Source organism: Nannobrachium achirus, assembly GCF_963921795.1.
Source record: "Nannobrachium achirus genome assembly, chromosome: 24".
NCBI classification, from domain to species: Eukaryota; Metazoa; Chordata; class Actinopteri; order Myctophiformes; family Myctophidae; genus Nannobrachium; species Nannobrachium achirus.
In genome coordinates, this window is record NC_137831.1 from 42,632,571 (window position 1) to 42,654,465 (window position 21,895).

General features: G+C 43.8%; 2 protein-coding genes across 3 annotated transcripts in view; one reads left to right on the forward strand and one right to left on the reverse strand.

Moving 5' to 3' along the window:
• Positions 1–1,575: 1,575 nt before the first annotated feature.
• LOC308280432 (histone deacetylase 4-like) overlaps positions 1,576–21,895 on the reverse strand; it is a gene marked incomplete at its 5' end in the record, with an annotated part of 180,135 nt that continues 159,815 nt past the window's right edge. For both annotated transcript variants that reach the window (XM_080720696.1, XM_080720695.1), the window contains 8 exons: positions 1,576–2,385; positions 4,258–4,402; positions 7,330–7,414; positions 8,806–8,939; positions 10,068–10,186; positions 16,144–16,241; positions 18,421–18,540; positions 20,327–20,414. In XM_080720696.1, coding sequence (XP_080576822.1) covers positions 2,346–2,385; positions 4,258–4,402; positions 7,330–7,414; positions 8,806–8,939; positions 10,068–10,186; positions 16,144–16,241; positions 18,421–18,540; positions 20,327–20,414 — 829 coding nt within the window. In that variant the 3' untranslated portion in view covers positions 1,576–2,345. The remainder of the gene's footprint in view (positions 2,386–4,257; positions 4,403–7,329; positions 7,415–8,805; positions 8,940–10,067; positions 10,187–16,143; positions 16,242–18,420; positions 18,541–20,326; positions 20,415–21,895) is intronic.
• On the forward strand, positions 12,570–13,984 carry LOC308309357 (beta-1,4-galactosyltransferase 1-like; the record flags this gene model as incomplete). Its single annotated transcript, XM_080754906.1, has 2 exons — positions 12,570–13,402; positions 13,771–13,984. 2 exons carry the CDS (start codon positions 12,570–12,572, stop codon positions 13,982–13,984), a joined length of 1,047 nt encoding a protein of 348 aa, XP_080611032.1.

The following is a 21,895-nucleotide window of genomic DNA, read 5'->3' on the forward strand; positions in this document are numbered from 1 at the left end:
TTTAAAGATGTCCCGCGCCATACTGTTTTCACAACGTCATAGCTGTCATTACTTAGAATACATTTATAGATTTTTCCATATACAAATCTCCTATAAACAGTACAAGTTATAAATACACAACTGATGGAATTGCAGACGGGCCGAGAAAAGTCGAAGAAGAAGTCGCTCCTTGTTTCTGATAAATACAAGAAAGAGAGAACAGAGAGAGAAAGTAGGAAAGAAAGAAGTGAAAGACAAGTAAAGAAAGATAGAGAGAAAGACAGAAAATCATCTCGTAACAAGTAACAATCATAATTCAGTATGTGAATGGCGACCCTATAGCTATCCAGAAAAAAAACAACAACAAATGGATAAAAAAAAACTGAACAAAAACTATGGATGAAAAAAGTTAGAAAAATAATCTTATACATCAAAAATAAAAAGTGGACATACACATACCAAATACTTTGATATAGTAAAACTGACAACTCGGATGTGGAAATCATACATGTAGGTACAAACGGGCAATACTCAATTATTGCCCTTTCAAAATATATTCAATTCAATATACACGACTGACGTTGAGCCCAGTAGCCAAGGTAGTTGCCAACTGGCCAAGCACGTCAGAGCCAGGTAGCCAATGTAGATTCACAACTGGCCAAGCACGGAAGAGCCCAGTAGCCACGGTAGACGTCAACTGGCCAAGCTTAGCAGGTCCATCAGCCTACTTAAAGAAAGGACCACTCCCGTGACACTGTGAAGAATTAAATTAGCAAAACAGTGTTTACTTGGTATTAAGAACCTTAATTCAAACTAGAAATGCTTGACAACGTTGCCAGGTAGTGGTGTAAAAAGGACTATTATTCAAACTCATGCTTTGGCTTTCTCCGGCTTGAAATTCTTCCCTCTTTTTGGGATAACATTCGAATTTTGAAAAAAAAGGGAAAAAGAAAAGAAAAAGGTCTCTGCCGAAATGCATGCCTTAGGTGGTTTACAAAGCAATGACTTGGGTTAAAGGGAAGCTACATAAAAGGCTAGACCTTTGACAGTGTTCAATCTAATTCAATGGTGAATATCTCCACGTTTGCTCGCGTATTGTTTTTTTCTACTGAAGCTGGCAACTACCTTTTCAAAGCATTTTCTTTTTACACAGAAAAATAGATCCATCCAAAAGTAAAGTAACGCTTCAAGAGAGGCTGTGACGGACACTAAACGTTGTCTGCGTCACGTTCCAAGTAAACATGCGGAAAGATTGTTTTGCTTTTATTTCCATCACTCTATCCTCAAGGACCGGAAACCATCCGTCTCTCTCTCTCACACTCTCTCTCTCTCCCTCTCACTTAGTTCCCATAGCGAAAGAGACATTTCATATTTTTTTTTAGCTTAAGGCAATCTTCTTTTTCCTGAACAATCCTAAAAATCCAGCGGATCCTCGCCAAAGGCACTCCTCTCATTCCGCCCGACCCTCTGTCCTGCCCGACGACAGGCTGGTCCAATGAGACGACGGCCTCCCCCCCGCCCCATCTTCAAAATCTTTGTAAAAGCCGACGGCGCGGCGCGGCCAGCTTCGGCCGATCAAAGTCCACAGTGAAAGTATCCTCTTAAAATGTGAACGTTTTTTTTCTCTCCGTTTTCGGGAGATGCCCTTGTTGTTTTCGTAAGGAAAAAGTAGTCGAGAAAATAGAGAAAGGAATACCCCGCCCCCCTGCGTCCGTCCCCCACCCATGGGTGCTGTGACTTGACAGCCAGGGAGGTGGGGGGTGGGGCGGCATGTGTCCACTAACCCTCCAGTGTCCGTGTGTGGTTGAGAGGGCAGTGATGGAAAAGAGCACCGTATTTTTCTGCGCAGGAAAGCGTGTCGCACCTTTTCCCGCGACAAGCCCTAACACTCACCCCTCCCCCGCTTCGTACGACCCACATCTGCGACCTTCATACGTGCTCCCTTTGCCAGCCGCTGCTGCCGCCTTGGACTAACTTGAGGGGACAGGTATGTGTGTGTGTGTGTGTGTGTGTGTGTGTGTGTGTGTGTATGTGTGTTGGTAGGGGGTCGATAGGGTCGAAGGCTGGCAGAAAATCAAGTCTCTGAGCGAGTGTCGCTACGCAAACACCGAGCTTTTATTATTATGTTTAACCCCCAGTTCTGTCCTCTGTCTCCTGATTGGCTCCCTGCTACGAGGCTGAGCCCACCCCCTCTCCCTCGCTATAGGCCGAGGGGCCCGCCAATCAAAGATGACTGACGCGGTCGAGTGGGGTTAGGGGGGACTAAATGAAGGGGTCAGTTGGAGACTCTTCGCAGGTCAAAGAGGCGTTCTCTCCGGAGAGAAGTGGAACGGTGACACAGCGCGACACCTTGATGCTTCCCTCCGTTACAGTGGTTCCTCCTCCTCCATGGGTTCATCCTCTAGCCTAGGGGGACACGTTAGAGAGACGCACAGACATTATTAAGCCATTTCTGCTTTAACCATTGAAAAATAGCAGATATACAAGCTCACAGCGCGGCACCGAGTGCCGCGCTGTGAGCTTGTATGTCTGCCATTTTTGAAAAATCACGAAGATTTGTGCAAATCTTTGAATATTATGTCTTTTTTTAAAGCAAACATTTGTAACTCAAATATTTGCTTCTGGGGGGTCCCTGATACAATATTTTGAGATGGGGGTCCGTGGCCAAATACATATCATTTTGGGGGTCCTTCACATGAAAAAGTTTGAGCATGTCAAGTTTTGACATAGAAACATATCTTTTTCAAAAAACCTTAGGCGGATTCAGAAGACACTTATAGAATCGGGTCAAAATATTCAAAGAATTGCAAAAATGGCAGATCTACAAGCTCACAGCGAGGCAATCGGTGCCGCGCTGTGAGCTTGTAGCCTATATCTGCCATTTTTTTAAATAGTTAAAGCACAAAATGATACGCACAAAATGATACGCACAAAATGATACGCAATAATGCGTACAACCCGGTCTAAATGGGTCTCAGTCCGAAGCAAGACACCCACCATTTGGGAGGTGAACCTGTTGACTCAACTCATTAAAACAATAACATTTAGCAAGCTAACATGGGACATCTGTCCCTTGCTTTAGAACTACCTGGCCATCACTCCAAGCGTCCTAGACAGCTCTTAATTCTCTCTCCTTGCTCCCAGGCTGTGCAGATGCTAGCTCCATGCTTGATGTTTACCTGGTATCCTAGTTACTTTGTAGCACTTCAATAGTTTTTCTTTGCACTCTATTAACGTGACAACCATGTTGACTAGGGTTCCGGCCATTAGTTACCGGTGGTGTAATGGTGTTTCTTTTTCCAGGGGGACGGTCATTTAATAAGCACACGTGCCTATAATGTATGGATTAATATGAATTTTCCTTTTTTACAGGTGTAAATTGTAGTAGGAAACATGTTTGCATAGGAAATTACTAGTTTTTAGCTTAGTTTTAGTCTTTGAAAATCTTCTCAAGGAATTCATACAACAACATTGCTTTGAACGAGTATTACCCTCTTCTACTGCTTAGTGTATGTGTAAAGCCAAGTAGCCATTTACTTGGCTTACGAATCGGGGGGACACGCGTTCTAGCGTGCAGATCCGTACCGTACCTGTGCATGCGCATGAAAAAAGTACCAGCCACACGTCATGGTCTGACCATTACACCACTGATAGTTACACCAGGGGTTCCCAAACTTTTTTGTCTCAGGGCACCCCATAAATATTTTTTTTAATCAGAGGCACCCCTACATTATAATTTTCACTCCCAGCACGTTATATTTATAGCATATCGTCGTTGTAGGGGGGAAACCTTGTATGTCCAAACCGTTCGTTTTGTATTTATCATCTACAAAATGTACTAAACTAGAGAAAACAGCAGATCTACATGCACACAACGCCTCGCATCGCGAGGCGTTGTGTGCTTGTAGATCGGCTGTTTTCACTAGTTGTGTGCGACAGTCTTGTATGATGAAGCAGGGCTTTGCTTTACCAAAAGACGTACACATTTTGAAACTTGGAGATACGAGGTTTCTGCCCGACAGTGACGATATTTTAGTGATTAGGTTGCGAGGAAAACGTTGAGATAATAGGCATTTTGGTTAGAACTGACTGAAAAAAACTTTGTACTTCAAGTTTAAAATGATACTAAATACTTGTTCAAGTGTCCAAATAAATTCCAAATTATCTCGCGGAACCCCTGGACTACCGTCGCGGCACCCCAGGGTGCCCCGTCACCCACTTTGGAAACCCCTGCATTACACCACTGATAGTTCCACCCATTGAGGTGGGACAACCTACCTTTGGTCCATGGCATTGGAGTTGGCCACGGACAGCAGGGCCATGGCGCTGACCGCCTCGGCCTCCTCCGAGTCTCCTCTCTTGGCTTCCAGCAGGGACAGGCCCAGCCGTGGCGACGTCAGCTGCACCGAGCACCAGTACTTACCTGGGAGGAGGAGGAGGGGAGGACAAGCAGAGGCATTTATTTCATTTTCATTCTCTTTATAATTATGGTGAACTTCAGGGTTCCCACACATTTTTACCAATTAATTTCCAAAACATTTCCAGAATATTTAACCCAATTTCCAGGACGATATAACAATAATTCAGCTCAATAACAGGTCGCTTACTTCTATGCGCAATGCCCAAAGACAGGTAGTGTATGTCAGTGGTTCTCAACCTTTTCAGGCCGTGGCCCCTGAAATAATCATGTTTTAACTGGGGACCCCCCACCCTGACGAGCACTAAGAGTTGAGGAATTTTGTACAACACGGTTCTATTGTGAAAATAGCTGATCTACAAGCTCACAACTTGCGAGGCGTTGTGAGCATGTAGATTTTCACAATTTCTGCCTCAAATATTTGACAATTTGGCCCATGTTTAATTTGTCATTTCAGAGGTATTAACAAAATCAATAACCAAAGACAATGCATAGCTATTTTTTCCAGGACCTTCCAGGACCCTTGATCAATTCCAAAACTTTTCCAGTACTGGAAAAATATTTTTCTAATTTCAAAATATTTCCAGGAATGTCATGACCGTGGGAACCCTGGAACTTGTATACTCTTATAACATATTTCTGGATCTTAAACCATGAATATGTAGGATAGGCATTCTTCGATTTGCATTGTTGATGTATTTTGAGCTTGTAATTACAGTTTCTTTTTTATTTACACTCTATTTATATGGTACAGTTAGTTGAACACTTTTAAAACATATTAATGTATCTTAAACCATGAATATGTAGGAAGGACATTCATAAGCTTTATAGCTTCAGCCTATTCCTTTTGATCACCTCAAACAGTGATTATGCTTTTATGGAATATGACTTGTACAAATGTATGCTTGCTACTGTGAGCTGATCAAACAAACTAAACTAAACTAAAACAACTACAATAGAAAGGAGGAAGGAGAGGATTAGAGATGCAATTTATGGCTATTTGAAGTGAGCCAGAGCCATGGATCTGGCTCACTTAAAAGAGCCGTTCAAAAGACTGGCTCATTTGGCTCTTTTGGCTCAATGCATATTTATATATTTTCGTTGAAACATGAATCCACAAGGTAGCACGGTCTAGCACCACATTCCTCTGCTGACAGTTTACCCTTTTTTATAAAACGTGTGTGTAAATTAAGCTACCTTGACTAATGTTATTCATGCAACACCTTAAAAAACCAAGCAGGCAACACTGAACTCGCTCCTCCCTAGCGGCGTATATAGCCAGGATTTACCAACTGGCTAGGCCTGGCACAATGTGAGCTTGTACATCGGGTATTTTAAAATAGCAAACATTTAAATATTTACAGGGACATAATACAGTCATTTGTCATGGAAGTGGACTTCCCAAGCAATATGGAGACGTTTTAATTATATAAATCGCTTAATAATTGTCTAAGCTATGATCAAATCAAACTGTAGAGTCTTAATTTGCTTCCTAGATAGCTGCACATTGCCGCGCATCGCGGCGCCGCCGCACCGCGCCGCGAGCCAAATGAACGACTCCCTACTCCGCGAACCCATCGTTCACTTCAAAGAGCCGTTCAAAAGATTCGATTCGTTCGCGAACGTCACATCTCTAGAGAGGATGGAGGAGAGGGGGACAAAACGGGAGGTTGAGAGAAATCAGAGGAGAAAATGAGGCAATAACAACGTGGCTTCCCTGTGGATCCGGCGGCCAGTCTTGCCCAAATATGGAGGGATGGTGACTCTGCCAAACGGCAAGAAAATATAACATCCCAAGCCTAATATCCAGTGATTTACTTATTTAGAAATGTGCTGCCGATTGGTTGAGTGATTTGCAAGTTTAGCCGTGAACAGACCTTGATCCCCTTCTAGACTAGTGGCTCTCAACCTGTGGGTCGGGACCCCCAGGGGGTCCCCAAATTATTTCTGGGGGTCCCAGATGATTAATGTGCAACATTGTTTTCTCACTCAACAGTAAACAAACCAACATAAAGTTTAAGTGTATAGAGGGTATATGCACATTTCTAAACTGACAATTTAGGGACTTTTTAATACCTCTGAAATAACAAATTAAACATTGTCCAAATTGTCAAATATTAGAGGCAGAAATTTTGAAAATAGACGATCTGCTATTTTCAATAGAATCGTGTTATACAAAATGTAATGCCTCAACTCTTAGTGCTCGTAGGGTGGGGGGGGGGGGTCCCCAGTTAAAATATGATTATTTTGGGGGTCACAGCCTGAAAAGGTTGAGAACCACTGCACTAGCCGCCGCGACCGAGTATTTCCCGGTGAACCTAAGCGCAACGGTGGGGGCTTGGGAGTGTGGGGAACACACGCACCACTGACTATTGCTGATGATGGAGAGCTTATATAGCTTAGCATTTATGTATTGAGAATGAGAGGCACTCTTGCCGATTTAGTAAGAGACTTGTCGCCAATTGACTAAGGATTTATATTGTCTGTGTTGTTCTTTACAACCACAATTATTCACGTGTGGCAAGATCGCGGTTCACCAGTTATTAGTAGGCTATAGTGTAGGCTTTTCAGAAGTTAATTTAATGTTTTACATTTAATGATTTCCTTTATCCTCATGATCTAATCTTGCGCGGGGGCAAGAATGCACGCAACTGTTTTCGCCAGGTTTTAAGGTCTTCTTTAGTTGTTTCTCATAAGCTCACAACCCTCCTTGCCCATCGGCCCCCACCTTTGCGCTTAGGTTCACCGGGAAATACTCGGTCGCGATCCGCGCACTAGCCTATGGTCACCAAATATATTTTGACTCAAAATACGTCATCGCCCGATGACGTCACGGCGATCCAATGGGTCCTTCGAGGGGCTTACAGAGGGGTCCCCAGCTAAATGATTGTTTTGAGATGAGTTGAGAGTCCGTTGTCTAATGGTCAACTCACTGTGAATCTCTACAACCTTCTCCAGGGATGCAACAGCGTTGGGGTTGGGCCTCTGCTCCAGTATGGACTTTGGCAGTGGTTCCAGCTGTAAAGACAGACAGACAGACAGACAGACAGACAGACAGTCAATGGGACAATGTTTTGACAATCAACACAATCTGGGAGTTTTATCGTCGGTCTGTGCAAACATGATGTCATCCAGATGACGTCATCTTCCGATGGATCATGGGAAATTGAGTCCCTGCATCGCTACCCGGTGCAGGAGATGGCAGTACCCATTTACCCTTCCTTTACTTTGGAGGGATGAAGGGGCGCAGAGTGCCCTGACTAACTCCCATAGGCGGCCGCTCTTATTTTGAAAAGCCGGGGTGAAAATGCACAGATTTTTGGTCACTTTACTTTTTTCAACCTTAAACAGATGTAGTTTAGAAACTGGCCGTAATGGCGGCCGATTGCAGAAAACCATCATTGGAGCGCTATTTTGCCGTGAAAAATGCCAGCCTTGGGATCAAAATGTATTCTTTCGAGATAATGAGGCTTCTTTGTTGCAAGATCAATAGGTTTCTATGGAGGATTTTCACTTTGCGTGCAAGTCAACGTGCGCAGACAAACTGCCATTGCCGATGCTCAGTGGACAGCCCAGACCCACGGTAAGGTGAAACAACTTTACTGTATTTGCAGTATATATCCCGGGCATACCCGGGATAGGCACTTTATGCAGCCTTTTATTTTGCCCGGGTATACCCGGGATGGGCACTCATCGAACAATGAAAAGACTGATTCACAGGTTTTGGCGTTAATAGCTGCCAACCACGGTGATATCAAATAAGCGTTTTAGCGCGATTGGTGGCCAATGGATTAATTTTCCCCCTTCCCAAATAATAAACATTCCCTTTCATTAGGGGAGTTGTTTCAAAGCTTTACATTAGGGTCAGTCGCAGGGACTTGCTGGCCATTGGGAAAAGCGGGACAACTCCCGAACGGCCGGTTCATTCCCGGCCGGTCCAGGCCGGCCATTAGGAAAAAAATACAAATAAAATGTCGGCCTTTGTTCCATTTTGGGGGCTGGGCGGTAAACAAAGTAAATCGTCACTCTCGGGCAGAAACCTGGTATCTCCAAGTTTCAAATTTATATATTTTTTTCGCAAAGCAAAGCCCTACTTCATCATAGAAGGCCGTCGCACAAAAGTAGTGAAAACAGCAGATCTACAAGCACACAACGCCTCGCACCGCGAGGCGTTGTGTGCTTGTAGATCGTCTGTTTTCACTAGTTTAAATCATTTTTAAAATGATAAATACAAAACAATCGATTTTGGACATACAAGGTTTCCGCCCGACAACAACGAAATATAACTCATGTAATTGGCCCACTGGCTTGTCACTTCATGATCTGAAATGGGGGCCTCTCCAACTCTTTTTCCCGGGCTGAATCAGGGGCCCAGCACGTCCCTGGTCAGTCGTGACCCCTCTCCTCACCTCCTGGCCCAGCAAGGCGGCCACGCAGGCCTCTGAGGCGTCACAGATGGCCGTCAGGTCGTGGCCCCCCTCCAGCGCTAGCACCACCCTGCCCCCGGCCAGGGTCATCAGCTGCCTGGTCAGATAGCCGAAACCTGGACCGCAGAGAGAGACAGAGAGAGAGAGAGAGAGAGAGAGAGAGAGAGAGAGAGAGAGAGAGAGAGAGAGAGAGAGAACAGAAGCATATACTGTAAGCAGGGGCGTCACAAGAGAGGGGGGGAGGGGAGTGGGACTGAGTTACCAGGGCCCAAGGTGGAGGGGCCTTGATTACTTTATACTTTAGCTATTGAAAAATAGCAGATATACAAGCTCACAGTGCAGCACCCTGTGCCGTGCTGCGAGCTTGTAGATCTGCTATTTTTGATACGTCGTGAAAATATGTGGAAATCTGTGAATATACAGTATTTGTAACACGAATTCTGCTTCTGGGGGGGGGTCCCTGGAACTAAATATTTTGACATGGGGGTCTGTGGCCAAACACATATCATGTTGGGGGTCCTTCACATGAAAAAGTTTGAGCACCATAGACAGAAACATAGGTTTTTCAAAAAACAAATTTTCAAGATTTTACAAAAATAGCAGATATACAAGCTCGCAGCGCGGCACTCGGTGCCGCGCCGTGAGCTTGTATATCTGCTATTATTCAATAGTTAAAGTACCCAGGGCCCAGAATTTAGTGCGACACTCCTGCAAGAGAACCACCAGAGTATTATATGTTATGCTACGTACGAATGCCAGAAAAGTCAACCTCTTTCACAGTCGACCCCAAACTCGTTTCCCAACGGGTCTGAGGCCTTAGCTAGATGCAGAATAGACAAAAATCAAATATTTGCTTCTGGGGGTCCCTGGAACAAAATATTTTGTGATGGGGGTCCGTAGCCAAATACATATCATTCTGGGGGTCCTTCACATGACAAAGTTTGAGAAACACTGATGGCCACATACGTTTTTTTCAGAAAATTGTTATGATTTAGAAGACATTTGTAGAATGTGCCTATCAGTGGTTAAGGACCCCCAAAATGTATTTTTGGCCGTGGACCCCCATCTCAAAATAGTTTGTTCCACGGATGGACCCCTATTGCAAACTTTTTTGTTCCAGGGACCCCCAGAAGCACAGATTTGATTTTAGTCTAATCTGCATCTAGTTTAAGGCCTCAGACCCGTTGGGAAACGAGTCTGGGTCGACTTTGAAAGAGGTCGACTTATCTGGCTACCCTACGTACATTTGGATGTGAGAGTGTAGCCCCCTAGTGGAGAAGGGTGGCCTTCCACAGCGTCGAAGCCTGAGGACACCAGCACCACGTCTGGGGCAAACTCGTTAGCGATGGGCATCACCACCGACCTGATGGAGAGAAGAGAGGGTGGAGGGTTAAACTGGTCTGGGTTCAGTTATGTGCAGCGGATAGCAATATGAAAGCTGTTCCATCAAAGACCATAATAACCTATTCATCTGTCTATTACTGTTTTAGATTAGAACAGGAGTCTTCAACAGGGGATCCTCAGAGTTACTACAGGGGGTCCTCCAAATCCTTGTGTGACAGAAACTTTTTTTTTCTCCTTTTATATATTAACCACTTACCAGCGTCCATATTCGGAGAACTTTGGCCAAAAATAACCGATCTACAAGCTCACAACGCCTCGCACTGCGAGGCGTTGTGAGCTTGTTGATCGGCTATTTTCGGCAAAGAGGGGAAAAAGAGCAGACTAAGTACAGAGCTGGTCAAGTTTATCAAGTATTGACGGTTCAAGTGGTTAAATATCTGAAAACACAAATTGACATGAATCCAAAATACACTGATGATTGTGCTGTCAAAAGATGAAATTATATGGAATCTGTGAAAAGGTTGTGGGGGTCCCTGCTTCATCTCTCTCTCAACTAAGGGGTCCTCGGCCTGACAACGTTGAAGACCCCTGGATTAGAAGATTAATGAATTAGGACTAAACTGTTCTTTTCTTGTTGCTGAATTGCTGTCCAATTTCAGAATTCACTCATGTCAAACACATACCGTAGGTAAAACCGTGGTCAGATTAAGTGAGAGTGTAGCCCCTACACTCGAGGTTCCACCTGTTCAGTCTGAACTTGGAAATAGAGCTGTCACAATTATGACATTTTACATGACGATTAATTGTCACTCAAATAATTGCGATTAACGATTTAATTGTGTGTCTGTCTTGAAAATAATATTCCTGTTTGGCTTGTAGGCTTTGAAGTTGCACATGGCAGATATGACACATAAATATACAAAGAAATTACTTACATATTTGACAACTTTATACTTGAAATAGAACATTGATAGTGGAAATAGCAGATCTACAAGCTCAGAACGCCTCGCATCGCGACGCGTTGTGAGCTTGTAGATCCGCTATATGGGACAGTAGACATAGTGTACCGATTTACCTTTCTACTCCTACATACTTAGACAGAAAACTAGCAGGTCGACTTTTGCCTAACTCATTTTTGGAACAAAATGCCTCAAATCATGCATGCAGTGTCACATTGCCGTTAATGGCAGAAGAAGACATGGCACCAGTTGCACATTGGCCTTTTATAGCGCCACCAGGAGGCCACAATAATACACCTGACCTGCTCGGAAAAGCACAGCTTCTAGTTAGTGAATTAATTTTCTCCATTGACTTGAATGGGAAAATGCTGTCAAACGGTACTGTATGTCCAATTAGCCCTATTCAAGGCCCGCCCACTCAGCATCCCCCGGGTGCTGAAGTCACGTTTTGAAGGGGAAAATCCTAATAAGCCTATAGAATTAACACAGAAATCGCAAATTTAATGCAATTTCCGAATAGTAAAGTATAAAATACGGCTAGCATGATCAAGAACACAAGATAGTAAAAGGCACAAAGCATTATAATTGACTTTACCGTTCAAAATAATGATTTGTTGGCTTTAAGTCCAGCTATTTCTGTTATAGTTTCCCCTTCTAAATTGACATCAGCACCCGGGGGATGCTGAGAAATTTGCTGAGTGGGCGGGCTGTGAATAGGGCTAATTGTCCATATATGGACATTCCAGAGGGCTTAATGTTGATGACATCAGGGATATCCATATTTGGGCATAAAAAGGACAAGGACATATATGGCCATTAATATATTAGTGAATTATTTTTCCACATTGACTTGAATGGGGAAAAATCAAATGGTAAGACGGAATTAATCACGGCAACCACACTTGCAATTTCCATTTGAATCTTTCTAGTTATGATCTCAGGTGATTTGTGTTTATGACTGATTGAATTGAGTTCCAGCAGCAGCTGATGCCTCCCTGTCTTTTCATTGTTTTATTCCTCCGTCAGAGTTTCACTTTAAATGTATCTGATACACACGTGCAGATCACTGTACATAGAGACCTATGTCAACAGTCGTATTTTAATGGTTTAAATGACATTAATTTATTGGTGCACCACATTTTACAACAGCATTTCTAGGAGGAAGCTTGTCACGTGACGTCAGTCTATCCGTGACGCCAGTCTATCGGTGACGTCAGTCTATCTGTGACGTCAGGCCAAAGGCCCTATTTAACATCTAATCTGACTACATTCAGTGACTCTCTGCAGTAGGTTAATTGTAGTGATATATAACTTAAGTGATCTTTAGTGTATCCCATCCTCGCTGTCGAAGATTACTGTTTGAGTGTCAGAATGCTAAGGTCTAAACAGGTCAAGTTGCTGATAGTGTTTGTGTGTTTATGCTTGTATGCAGTGTATGTATTTATGTACCTTGTGCAAGCCACACACCCCGCACCCCCTGCACCCCAAGGAATCCCAAGATCGCGATGTCCTGAGACCTCTCCTCTCCTGATTGGACCCCTGAGCGTCAAGTTCCAATCCGAGGCGAGCCTCGAACAAACGCTTAAGGAGAACCCAGACGTTGAGGCCGGTGGTCGATATCGGCCCAAGGACTGCAACGCCACCCAGAAAGTGGCCGTCATAATCCCTTTCAGGAACAGAGACGAACACCTCAAGCAATGGCTCCGCTACCTCCACCCCTTCCTTCAGAGGCAACAATTGGATTATGGGATTTTTGTCATCAATCAACACGGAGACCAGAAGTTCAACAGAGCGAAGCTGCTGAACATCGGCTACGCCGAGGCGCTGAAAGACTATGCGTACGAATGTTTCGTATTCAGTGATGTGGACCTGGTTCCACTGGACGACCGCAACACGTACGGTTGCTTTGGGCAACCTCGTCACCTGTCTGCTGCCATTGAGGCAGCAGACTTCCGTCTGCCATATCCGACCAACTTTGGAGGCGTCAATTCTTTTAGCAAAGGGCAGTATTTGAAGATCAACGGCTTTCCAAACAGCTACTGTTCCTGGGGAGGAGAGGATGATGATATTTACGAAAGGGTTGTGTTTAAGGGTATGTGGGTGTCCCGTCCCGACGGTGAGGTGGGCAGGACCAAGAATATCCCTCACGCGAGAGACAAACTCAACGAAGACAACCCAGAGAGATTTGATCTTCTCAGTCGCACCAGATGGACCATGGCAACAGACGGGATAAACTCGCTGTCCTACAAGGTTGTGAGGAAAACGAGAGAACCGCTGTATACTAACGTGACCGTAGACGTTGGTCAGGCAAGTTGCCAACAGGTCTCCGCCAGTTCAGTTACTGTAGGTTAGTGTGGCCTACCGATGGCACTATAATAGGCCAATGTGAAAAGGATGTCATGTCTTTGGCCTTTCATGGCAATCGGATGGAGCATGCATGATTTGAGGCTTTTTTTTCCCTAAATGTATTTAGCAAAAGTCGACCAGCTGGTGTGTTGTTTGAATTTATCTGTGAATTTATATTTAAAAAAACAGAATTAAACCCATTATAAAATCGATTAAAAAACGATAAAAAATATTAATATTTTTTTTGGATCAGGAAGGCCCCATAGCAGAATCATGCTTAGGGCCCACGTGTGCCCAGAACCGGCTCTGAGGAGAAGGAAAGGATAAATGTGCTGCAGGAAGAGATTCAGCGCAGGCTTGTGACACTGAGGAGGGCTGGAAACCTCCTGAAGAAGCGCAGAAGGAAGGAGCAAACAAGATCACGCTTCTACAAAGATCCCTTCAAATTTGTGAAGAGTCTCTTCATAAAGGAGAAGAGCGGAAGTCTCTCAGTGTCAAAGGCTGCCCTGTAAGAACATCTGAAAAAGTCCTGCACAGATGATCGACACCAGGAAGAGGTTTCGCTCCCATCTGACATGCCACCAGTTAATCCACCAGAGCACGGGCTAGATATCAGTCCACCCAGATGGAGCGAAGTAGACAAAACAGTGTGCAGAGCAAGGGCCGCATCAGCTCCAGGTCCCGACGGAGTTCCATACAGGCTCTACAAAAAAACGCACCAGATGTCCTGCGATTCCTCTGGAAGCTGATGAAAGTCGTGTGGCAGAAGAAGGAGATACCAACGTCCTGGCAGAGAGCCGGAGGGATCCTGATCCCCAAGGAAAAGGACTCATCAGAAATCGGCCAGTTCCGCCAGATCAGCCTTCTAAATGTCGAGGGAAAAATCTTCTTCAGTGTGGTCGCGCAAAGGCTAGCAGGATACCTGCAAAGAAACAACCTGATTGACACGTCAATCCAGAAAGCAGGTATCTCAGGCTTCTCAGGGTGTGTGGAACATGCCAGTATCATCTGGCATCAGATCCAGGTCGCCAAGAAGGAAGGAACAGACCTCCACGAGGTGTTCCTGGATCTCGCAAATGCCTTTGGCTCAGTCCCTCACAACGCTATATGGGACAGATCCATGTTGATGACATGAGTGTAGACATACTGTGTACCGATTTGTGTGATTTTAGGGCAAAATCTGTAGGAGCAGTGTCCAAAAATGTGTTTGAAAAAATGGGCCTGATGGTGGCGCTATATGGGACAGATTCATGTTGACGGCTCTCTTGGCGCCGCCGAGGCGGACGCGTGGGTACCAGCCCCGGCTCTCCCGGTCACTACTAGCTCGAGTTACTGCATTTTATGTGCGCTGCAGTGGCGGGGGTCCTCCACTAGGGGCATCCATTCTGGAGCACCAGGAGTCGGTGGTCCCCAGGAATTCCCTGTGAACAGCCCCGTTTGGGTGGTCATTTTTGCACTTTTTGGCAGCGGCGGAAGGGGGTCCCTGGAGGTCCCTGGTGGGGTGGAGGTTGTGGATTGGCAGGCAAGGAGTGTGTGTGCAAAGTTTGGCATGGATTGGGGTAACGGTGGCGGAGATATGAGTTGGGGAAAAGTGTGACGTGACGGACAGACTGACTGACAGACTGACAGACTGACTGACTGACAGACAGCCGGTGGAGGTTTTGGTAGTAACTGCGACCTGACGGTCGCAATGAACACCCAATTTCCCATGGACAATTCTGAAATCGATTCTTAAATCTCCCTACCTCAATATGTCATTGTTTTTAATTTACACATTTTCTTTTTTTTTAACAATATATTTATTGAGTTTTTTTTCTTTTCATTTTTTACAGAGAATATCAAACTTTTTTTTTTTACAAACATAAAACAAAAACAAAAACAATCCCGTAACAAAACCGCAAAACAATATAAAGAAAAACAACAACACAATTACAAAAATAACAATAATAACAATTTACACATTTTCTGTTAGCTTTTTCTCTCGTTGGTTTATTTCTGTGTTTTAATGTTGAATCCTAGAATGTACAGTATAGTGTTGTTGTATTGTTTCTTTTGTGTGTGTAATCTCGACAGCATTACTAATGAGGGTGAACCTCAATGCTCTTTACGAGAATAAAGAAAGGTTTCAATGATCAATCAATCGATCAATCAAGTGTATGTGTGTGTGTGTGTAGGGCTGTCACAATTATTACATAATCGTCTATGTGCAATTATTTGACATAATCACAATTATTTTGTCATAATCGTTTACATGGTGAAAAAAGGTTCATATTTTCAAACATTTTCAAAAATAGTGGAAATAGCAGATCTACAAGCTCACAACATGTCGCAATGCGACACGCTGTGAGCTTGTAGATCGGCTATTTTCACTATCAATGTTCTTTTCAAGTATAAAGTTGTCAAATATGTAAGTAAGTTCTTTGTATATTTAGTCATATATGTGTCATATCTACCATGTGCAAACTTCAAAGCCTAAAAGCCAAACAACGACAGACACAATTAAATCGTTGATCGCAATTATTTGAGTGACAATTAATCATCATGTAAAATGTCATAATTGTGACAGCCCTGTGTGTGTGTGTGTGTGTGTGTGTGTGTGTGTGTGTGTGTGTGTGTGTGTGTGTGTGTGTGTGTGTGTGTGTGTGTGTGTGCGCGTGTCTTTGTACAACACCTGAAGGCTGCCAAGTACTCTACGTCTCCCATGGGGGGTTCCAGCCCGCCAGTGAAGGCTACGTTGACGTTGAAGCCCACCCCTGGCCCGCTGCCCACCTGCAGAGGGAAGGCACATAGTACAGTAAGTACGTGTGCATGAGTGAATCCATCCCCAGGGTAGGGCTCACGAATAGTGAATAGTGAATAGTATTCAAATTATTCGACCTCAAAGTATTCGAATAGTCGAATATTCGACAGGACTGGCCAAACTTTCAAATATTAAGTAAGCAAGAGGCGAACATTGTTAGCTGATCTACATGCTCACAACGACTCGCGTTGCGAGGCGTTGTGAGCATGTAGATCTGCTATTTTCACAATATTTATCTGCGGAACCGAGTCACATTAAATGTAATACCTACAATTCCAAGTGCTTGTCCCAGGGGCATTGACAACACATTCTTATGACTTCCTATCTAGCCAAGCTTTATAAACTATAAACAACTAAAACAATAATAATAAAAAAAAGAAAAGCGAATATTCGAGTTCAGTGAACACTTTGATATCCGAATATTCAAATATTTAGTGAATGCCCTACACCAGGGTTGGGAAAGCTACTTTTTTTTTGTAACTTATTTTTTATTATTATCAATAAACATACAGATATGAGAAAGGCACATACTTTACAACAATAAAAAACAGGTAAACAAAAGGACAGAGTTGTGTTGAGGTGGGCATTATATCACAAGGGTAGACCTAATAATGGATTTGTTACAAGTCTGGTACAAAATGCTCTAGTGACAAGGCGCCATCTAGTGGAGAGTCATAACATGGTTTGTGGTATCCAGTAAGAAAACCATTTCTTCCAGTTCCACCCATATTGGTCCGCTCTCAGCCTAAGTAGTAAGGGAAAGTTAGCCGAGTGTTAGACCAATCTGGGAACTAAATCTAAATCAATAGCTTTCTTCACAAATGTGCTCATAAAGGTCTACTATCACCTCTGAACTTTTTCAATCACAACTCCCTTCGGAAACTTTGTGGGAGGTGTGTAATTAGGGTTTTTTGGGGCTGCTGAATCCATTCCAACCATTAGTTATCAGTAAAAATGACTCCTTGGCCATAAAATAGGCCACACCTACTTTTGTGTGTCCACGAGACATATAATATTGGCAATAAAAAAAATGGTTGGAGTAGGGTTTGAATTCATGAAAACTATTCAAGATCAGGCAGGTAAGCGCACATCATGACACATAGGATAACATGATACAATCTGACAAGGAACACTCAAAAGTGTTTAAAACATAGTACTGAGGGGACAGCCATGGGCCGTAGGCTAATGGTCAGAAATCTAATGGGAGCGGACGGTCGGGAGGGGGATTTAACTTATTATAACTATGGATTTAACCCGCACATGGCTCTATAATCTACCACAATGTTTCATTGCCTGTATTTGAGACGGATGCATTCACACCAACAGTGAAGCGTATGCTGTAGCGAATCGAAACCACCGTTTTTTGTGGATTTGCATTCGTTTCTTTGATTCGAAAAAGAATACGGATGCGTCTTCACACATGCCCAAACGTTGTGTATTTTCCGACAATACGTTACAGCATGGTTCCCCAATTAGTTTTCCCCACGGGCCGAATTATGTCTAGGGTACCAAGCTGAGGGCTACAACATTGCAGGGGGCGACGGCGGCGTTCCCACTACTCCAGTGTCAGTTCAGATATCGTCGTTGTCGGGTGAAAATCTTGTATGTCCAAAACCGTTCGTTTTGCATTTATCATTTTAAAAATTATTTAAACTAGTGAAAACAGCCGATCTGATTGAAACCTTTATTCATTCTCGAAAAGAGCAACGCCTCGCACCGCGAGGCGTTGTGTGCTTGTAGATCTGCTGTTTTCACTACTTTTGTGCGACGGCCTTGTATGATTTGGGAAAGAGCGTACAAATTTGGAGATACAAGATTTCCACCCGACGATATACTAGTGTTGTTGCTGCTCTTATACCACCGTTATTACTGGGGTTGGTGGGGGCCAGACAGTAGCCCCCCGCGGGCCGCAAATGGCCCGCGGGCCGCCTATTGGGGAACCCTGCGTTACAGGATAAATTTTAATCGCAATAAAACGTGCCTGTGTGAATGCCACCTTAGTGCCCAAAACTGCAGAAACTACACTGACTCCAGTCAAACCAGAATGTACAGTGAAACACACACAGTCACACTCACACACACACACACACACACACACACACACACACACACACACACACACACACACACACAGTCACACACACATACCTCATCTGGGGCACCGCTGCCAGGGAAGAAGTTGCCGTCGTCATAGCGATGGATGGACAAGTAGAGGACGTTGGGGTCATCGTAGAAGGCTTGCTGGGTACCGTTGCCATGGTGAACGTCCTGAGGGGGCAAAGAGCACAGAATACGATTGGCTTGTTGAATCCTCAGTCTCTGTCCAAACTGGACACCAGATTAGACACCGGCAAGATGAATTCATTGTAGCGTTTCATATCTCTTCTTTATGTATTGATTTAGCAATTTAGGCCTAGAATTATTTAATGCTTTAGCTATTGAAAAATAGCAGATATACAAGCTCACAGCGCGGCACCGAGTGCCGCGCTGCGAGCTTGCAGATCTGCTATTTTTTTTAAAGTCGTGAAAATGTGTGCAAATCTTTGAATATAATGTTCTTTAAAGCAAACATTTGTAACAGATATTTTGCTTCTGGGGGTCCCTGGAACTAAATATTTTGAGATGGGGGTCCATGGCCAAATGCATATCATTTTGGGGGTCCTTGACATGAAAAAGTTTGAGCACCACTGACATAGAAACATGTTTTTTTCAAAAAACCTTAAAAGGATTTAGAAGACACTTATAGAATCGGGTCAAAATATTCAATGACTTTTTCACTTTTTCATTTTACACATTTTCACGATTTTTCAAAAAAAAATCTACAAGCTCGTCTGCTATTTTTCAATAGCTAAAGCAAAACATTACCCGCAATAATGTGTACCCGGTTTAAATGGGTTACCGATGCAATAACATATATATTTTTAAATCAATTCGGGTTGATCAATAGAATCAATCAACCCCTCATCCCATCCCCAAAAAACTGAATAAAGCCATGAAGATCAGCATGTTCACCGCCATGTTCAGCAGGTATAATCTAACGACCTTCTTCCAGACAACTGAAGGACTGGAACGATGGCAGCAGGCCAACGTGGGAAGAAGTCTAGCGTCCTAGTTACTTTTCTATTTCTGTGCATCCTCGTTATTCTCTGAAGACCTCCTCGGATGCTAATATGTTCTTTCAGCAAAGATTTGAGGAGTCTTTTTTGTTGTTCAGATTGTCCTGCTTGCATGCCACTAAACAATCCCGCCAACGAACATCACTTCAAGTTCCAAGTCCTTTATTGTCACATAATAAATTATAATGCAGCAGGTAGTGACAGATCCCTTCACTAAACCTCTCAGGGGAGAGAATGCCCATTTTGTGCAAATCAGTCTAAAAGCGCCAAATATTGCACATATTATGTAGCCCAGGGCTTGCTCTAATGATTTAGCTAGGGTGCCCGAGTTTGGAACCACAGCGGCCAAATCAAGTTGGGCTCCCATCGACGTTCTATACAGGAGGAAAACACCCAGAAAAATCTGCTTTAAGTAGGATGTGAGGGGTCTAACTAGGGGTTTGTCATGATTCTGAATCCATTGCAAGCATTTGTTTTGCCCACAAAACTGTGAAAAGTGACTCATCACTAAACCATTGTTTCGTTAGGCCATTTTTAGTTTTTTTAGTTTTTTTTGTGCAAAACAAATGCTTGCAATGGATTCAGAATCATGACAAACCCCTATAGTTAGACCCCTCAAATCTTGCTTTTTTCTGGGTATTTTCCTGTATAGAAAGTCGATGGGAGCCCAACTTGATTTGGCCGCTGTGGTGACCCCGAATGTTGCAAACTCGGGCGCCCTAGCCAAATCATTATCATCTGTGCAAAATTTGGCGCTTTTTGGCGTTTTATTTTATTTTTTGCACGAAATGAGCATTCTCTCCCCTTATGGCCCCGCACTAAATGCAAGGATGACATTTGGAGAAACTCACTTAGCTCAACTTTAATCTGCCTCGTTCTAAAGCCAAGACTACATTATTTTCGACTATGCTGGTGTCTTCACGGAGACACTGACTGACCCAGTCCACGATGAGGATCCTGTTGACATTCAGCCTCTGCTGGAGGAGTTTGGCTGCGATGGCCACCGAGTTGAAGTAACAGAAACCCCTGTAAAGAAAACAAAAAAGACAAGAAAGGCCTCAAGCTGACTTAATACTCCATATGACTGTGTTCCCCATCAGCAATGTGCCTCCATGTTGGGCTATATGCTCCAGTCTACAGTATAGGCCAGGCAGAACTAAAAAGATTAATTTTATAATACGATGTTGAAGACATGATCAGTGGTGTGTCCAGGGGGGTGGCCGCAGGGACATGCAGAGAATGTTAGAGAGGCAGGGGCTGACATTTCTAAAAGGGCCTTTTCAGGGGGCACGGTGGCGCAGTGGTTAGCACTTCGCCTCACAGCTAGAAGGTCCTGGGTTCGATTCCCGCCGGGGGATGCTGTGGGCACTGGGGGCGTGTTCCTCCACCCACATCATCAGTGCCCACACCCTAGGTGGGGTTGGCAATAGGGCCTTTCTGTGTGGAGTTTGCATGTTCTCCCTGTGTCTCCTTGGGTATATGCCCTCACACAAAAACATGCAGTAGTCCTGGTTTCTATACTACCTCCCCCTAGCCAGCCAGGTGCTCCCCAACCTCCCTGGCGCGGCAGGGGGAGAGCGAGGGAACCATGACTACAAGTTAGGTAGTTGGCACCGGGTGAGAAAAATGGGTTGCAATAATGTGGGATAAAAATATATATAAAAAAAAAAGAAAACTGCCTTTTCAGGAGAGTTTGGACAAGGCAATTCTCTTGAATGCTGCCTTCAGGTATGGCATGGAAAGAGGGCATTTGGATTTCTTTCACCGTAGTAAAAACTGCATTCATGGTCTGGAGAGGGCACTTTTTTACAGACGGGTAAAAGGGCAGGGGCTCAAGCCCCCTTTGATGTCTTTGTGTGCACGTGCCTGGGTGGGTGGAAATCTGACTGGTGCCACCCAGGAGTCTTGAGAACGCAGACTGAGAATCGAAAAGTCTGGTTTTACGAGCATCTGAGGGACTAGAATGAAGGTCGGATAAATTAAGTCACTGCAAAATGCAAAGGTTGTCTTCTTTGGTGGCCTAATCTGGATTAGAGTATTCAACACGCATCTTTGTGTAACCAAACAAGGGTAATGATGTTCACATTTAGGATGAATTACCTATTGAATGCATTTCAAAATACAAAAATGGAAAATGACTTCGAACATATTTGCAACCATATATGCAGTGCACCACAATATTAGGCTACTACACTTTAAGAAAACCCCTGAAGTGGAAATAGTGGCACTAACCAAAATAAGGATGTAAGACTTTAGGCTCCACTTTAGACTTTTCGGGCAGCCTTCCACAGAGAAAGTTAAACTTCTTTTATAGATTATATATTTATACCATATATATATATATTTTTTAATGTATATGGTGCCACTCTATTAAGTTGCCATTGATACTGGTAGGTTTATTCATATTTTAAATTAAACACAGGAATGTAATACACTGTATGTTAATAATATAGTAAATAGTAAGTAGATAGCTTAGATAGCTGTATGGGTAGAGGAGACACGAATGG